The sequence below is a fragment of the Aegilops tauschii genome, chromosome 2, assembly GCF_002575655.3.
Source record: "Aegilops tauschii subsp. strangulata cultivar AL8/78 chromosome 2, Aet v6.0, whole genome shotgun sequence".
NCBI lineage: Eukaryota > Viridiplantae > Streptophyta > Magnoliopsida > Poales > Poaceae > Aegilops > Aegilops tauschii.
In genome coordinates this window covers 111,310,402-111,314,871 of record NC_053036.3, presented here as the reverse complement: position 1 = coordinate 111,314,871, position 4,470 = coordinate 111,310,402, and the positions used below count along the sequence as shown (strand labels likewise).

At 50.1% G+C, this 4,470-nt stretch overlaps 1 protein-coding gene across 1 annotated transcript; it reads right to left on the bottom strand.

Annotated features, from left to right (window-relative positions):
- Positions 1 to 1,009: 1,009 nt before the first annotated feature.
- LOC109778165 (glucan endo-1,3-beta-glucosidase 4) lies at positions 1,010 to 4,254 on the bottom strand. Its single transcript, XM_020336726.4, has 5 exons — positions 3,874 to 4,254; positions 2,635 to 2,766; positions 1,685 to 1,984; positions 1,546 to 1,573; positions 1,010 to 1,446 (listed from the first exon to the last, which is right to left on the bottom strand). Exons 2-5 carry the CDS (start codon positions 2,708 to 2,710, stop codon positions 1,242 to 1,244), a joined length of 609 nt encoding a protein of 202 aa, XP_020192315.1. The 5' UTR covers positions 2,711 to 2,766; positions 3,874 to 4,254; the 3' UTR covers positions 1,010 to 1,241.
- Between the last annotated feature and the right edge of the window lie 216 nt (positions 4,255 to 4,470).

The following is a 4,470-nucleotide window of genomic DNA, read 5'->3' as shown; positions in this document are numbered from 1 at the left end:
CAATGACACTGAGCTAGGAACAAGTTAGGCCCTTTGATATTGAAGGTAACACCTTGGGCGCACGACCACGCGTTCCTCAACGAATTTAGCAACGCCGAACGGCCACATCGTATGAACCCTAAACAGGCACAACCATCTCACCTCCTTAATCAGTTCTTCCACTTCACCAGACAGACCCAAGTCTTCCTCCTCTTCTCCATGCAACTTCAAACCTTCAAAAGCATCCTCAAGGGCCGGATCGTGGCCCAGGTTATCCCAATCCTCCTCATCCTCCTGGCGAGGTTCCGCCTCCTCATCCTCCCTCCCTTCATCCTCAGGTTTCAGTTGGCTAAAGTCAGGCAAGTGCATAGGTTTTCAAAAGGAAAAAACATCCTGTTTTGTGCAACCATCGAGTCTGCAATTGATCCCTCACATGGCCGCCTCCTCCTGTTCCAAAAAAAAGCCAGGGTTCATGCCTCTCGCCGGCGCCACCGCAGGTCCGCCTCGTCTCCAGTGGCCCTAGGGCCATGAGGGCGCGGTGGATCCTGGCGAGGGCCGGCGGGAGGGCTCCGTTGTTAGTCTTTCCTTTGAGTTTTGTTAGGGTTTCTGTCCTGCCCAGGAAGGCGAGACGACGGCGGCTCCGTTTCAGTGATGCGTCTAGCATCGTTGATGGACGTGTGTAGGTGTGTCTCCGGCAGATCTATCCTCGGTGGATTTGCTCGGATATGGTAGTTGTTCGTCTACGTTCGTGTGTCTTCGGGTTGGATCATTTCGATCTACGTTATTCTTTATCTGCGACGGTTGTTGTTCTGGTGCGCTGGTCCTATGAGACCTTAGCACTACGACTTCCCGACTATCTACTACAACAAGTTGTGCCCGACTCCGGTGAGGGAGGGGCGATGATGGCGGCGCGCCTTCGGCTCGCTTCAGTTCCGGTAGTCGCCGCTAGGTGGTCTATGGATCTGGATGTAATTTTCATTATTTCTGATGTTTGTTGTACTGCCATGATTGAAAATGAATAGATCGAAAGTTTTCTAAAAAAAAGACATCCTTTACATATAGTATAGTTTGGTTTATAGAAGATCCGACCTGACATGTACAACCAATGATGGTTTACTTCTGAAGAACAAAAACATGTAAAGATGATGACACTCTAGAGTCTAGAGTTCCTCCCTCTCATGTAACCTGATAGTGATATTCTCTAGTAAAATGCAACGAATGCCACACCATGGAGTAGAATTTACAGTCGACGGAGGCATCGATCAGAAGAAGAAGAGCGGCAGCAGGAGCAGCAGCACGCAGAGCGCCCGGCGAGCGCCGGCCATGACGCTGTCCGCGTCGTCCCCCAGAGGGGTCAAGGAGCTGGTGGGGCCCCCTCCGAAGCCTGGCGTGAACGTCGACGGCGGGAAGAGGCTGGTTGGGGCGCTCGCCGCCGGCGTCGTGCCGTTGGAGCCTCCCGCCATGGAGCTGCACGTGAACGTTTACACATGTCAGTTCTGAACTTCGTCAGAGGACGATACAGTGGCGCGCCATGCATGCACATCAAAAATAGTTATACGCGCTCACCTTCCCGCGAAGACGCACTGCCCTGAGCCTGCAAACGAGGAACCACATGGAGACAAGAATCAGAGCCCGCCGGGAAGAAGAAGAAGAAGAAGATCGTGTGTGGGTGTGGCAGGGGAGGGAGGAGCAGGGTGGTGCTTACTGGGGTCGTTTTGGGTGGTCATGGCGGTGCCGCTGAAGTTGCAGCTGGCGCCGGAGGCGGCGTTGCGCTGGTAGTAGTCGTTGTAGGCGTAGGAGGCGAGCCCCGGCAGGTCGTTGGCCTTGTAGCACTTGCCGCCGGGCTGGATCGGGCCGCAGTCGGCGTGCCCGGGGCCGCACGCGTAGTTGAGCCCAGTCTGCAGCGCCGTCGGGTCCGCACCCTGCTTCGCCACGCAGAACATCCCCGTCGCCAGCGACCGCCGCTTGCTGCTCTCTTCCACTTGTTCTTGTTCAGAGAAGATGCCTGCAAATCGCAATGCAGAAACAAGCAGATGAAAATCGTTGGGAGTTCCAGTTTGGGTCTGTCTAGGACACATCTAGATGTAACACACATCTAAGCTGATGTCCACTCTGTTCGTGGTCTATTTTTATTGTTTCTTGTTGCTGCATTATATATTTGTGGGAGCTTAAATTGACATCCTTAAAAAACATCTAGACGTGAATTAGACAAACTGTTCCAGTTTAGCCGGGGCAACAGAGCTTGATAGAGAAGGCCGGAATGCTGGAAATTGCAGGTTCACGTGCACAATCTGATTCAGGTTCACAAAATTGGTGCATGCATACTGAAATATTTCGTTCACTGGTCAAGTACAAAGACATTTTTCGGCTTTATTACAGTCTCCGTGCAAAAATGCGGTTCTACGCAACGCGAAAATGCAGTATGGCCATTTTCACAAGAGGTCAAGGCCTGAAAATGATCGCGGAGCAACCGCAAGCCAGAGCGTGTTTGTTCGCAGAATATATAAAAGTTGTCCAGGACATCTACTCTACAGTCTACACTTTCATGGCTATGCATTTCAAGGCCACACTAGGAAGGAATCTGAATAATGGAAAGTAGAAAGCGAGCGACTACCGAACCAACCGAAAGCAAAACGCTACGCAATACGCATGTACCTGACGCGTTGGCGACGAGGAGGAACACGAGCAGGACAACGCTGCTGCATCCCTGCTGCAGTCTTCTGGTCAACATCCTCCTAGCACTGTCCGAGCGTCTGGTCGACTTGTGTGATCCTCCTCCACGAACACCTGCCAAAATTCAGAGATGTACGTATCAGTATGTGAGACACGTATCGGTCGTTCAGTACTGTACTACCGAACTGCGTATTCTCGACATAATTAAGCAGAAGTTTCAGCAGGAGACGTCTGGAGGAGAAGGGGAGATAGCGAGGCGCGTCGCGGTCGGTCAGACGCGATGTTTCTGATAATCTGACACATTAATCGCTGTCCAATCGCAAGGGTTTGTCGGCACAATTGACAAACAGAAAGGTATTGTCGGCACGAACTTAATTTGTGATGAAAACTACTGATATAACTGCGAGATACGTAGCTGCTAAATGGTAATCGATAGATGCAAAAAATAGGGCTAGGGATGATTGGTGAACTTGAAACATCTAGCTACAGGATACTCGCATATATATTATTTCTAGAACGAAGCACACCCTTTTAGAAAAACTAACGTAGTAGTCGAATTATTCATTGAATATCCAGCCGAAGTCCTTAACTTTATGTGTGACGACTTAGATTGGATATCCTTCCAAAGTCCTTAAACTTTGTGTATGGTGAAGACTAGGATGACGGCATGGGGGCAACCATTCGCCAACCGCTATCCTTGGCAAGAGCACAAACACGATTGAAATTGCCGCAATTCAAAGCCTTACAAATTAACAAATAAGTTTGTGCCATCTAATCCAATTAAAAAGATGACCAGTTTCTTTCAAATTAAAGGAATCAAACTGTGGCAGGCAACTAAGTTGAAATTCGCTTAGCTGTGGGCTGAAACCTGAAGTAGAAAGCAGAGAAAACCCAAGCGCCATGAAGCCTGAACCTAAAAGATACTAAGCTGGATCATGTCGTCGAGAACACTCTACTGATACTTTGGGGGAAATCAGCGACGGCCATCCGAAGAAATCGGCACAAGGGGTCCAAGAATTCGAATTCGAATTCGATGAGAGAGAGAGAGAGAGACTCCAATCGGAGAAAAGAAGGCACTGACGGCACGCGCCCTAGAGATATCAACAGCAAACAAGAGAGTAATCCTGTTTTTGTTCAGAGGGCGGAGCAGGGAAACCTAATCCGAAGAACAGGAACATGAGAGCATCTACAAGAAGCAGGGGAAATCGCGGAGAAGCGTACCTTGATGAGCCACCGAATCGCCGGTTTGGTGCCAAGAACAATCAAATTCCTGCTCCTCGCTCTTCCTGGGGGACAACGGGAGCTCTCGACCCTCCTGAGTCTGAACTCTGAAGGACGCAAGCACGGCCTAAAAAGGAAAAGCTGTAGACTGCCTTTTTATTTGGTAGAGTACGAAATATTTATGGGGAGGGGTAATTGGGATGGATTTATCTCGGTCCAATCAACCACATATTACGGGACGTAATCGGTGTTTATACTGCAGCGAGGGGTAGCAGAGGGGAGAGTATGATACGAGGAAGGTAGGGAGGGCGAGGAGGAGCTGCTAGTGTAACGGCTGAGGGCGCACTCGCGGTCGCACGGAAGCTAAAGGAAAAGAATATCAGTAATTCAGTAGGCCGGCTTGGTTTGTGGTGCCTGATCGTATCGTGACGTGTATGTGCGCGTGTCCTTTACGCACCTCGCAAGTGCACCCACGCTAGATACAGCAGTGGCATACAAGCCACACTGCGCTGCGAAATACTCGGCGCTTCCCTCTGTTCCTGCAAGAAAAACGCTCGCTCGAGACTTTTTTTTTTCCGATAAAACTTATAATCTATT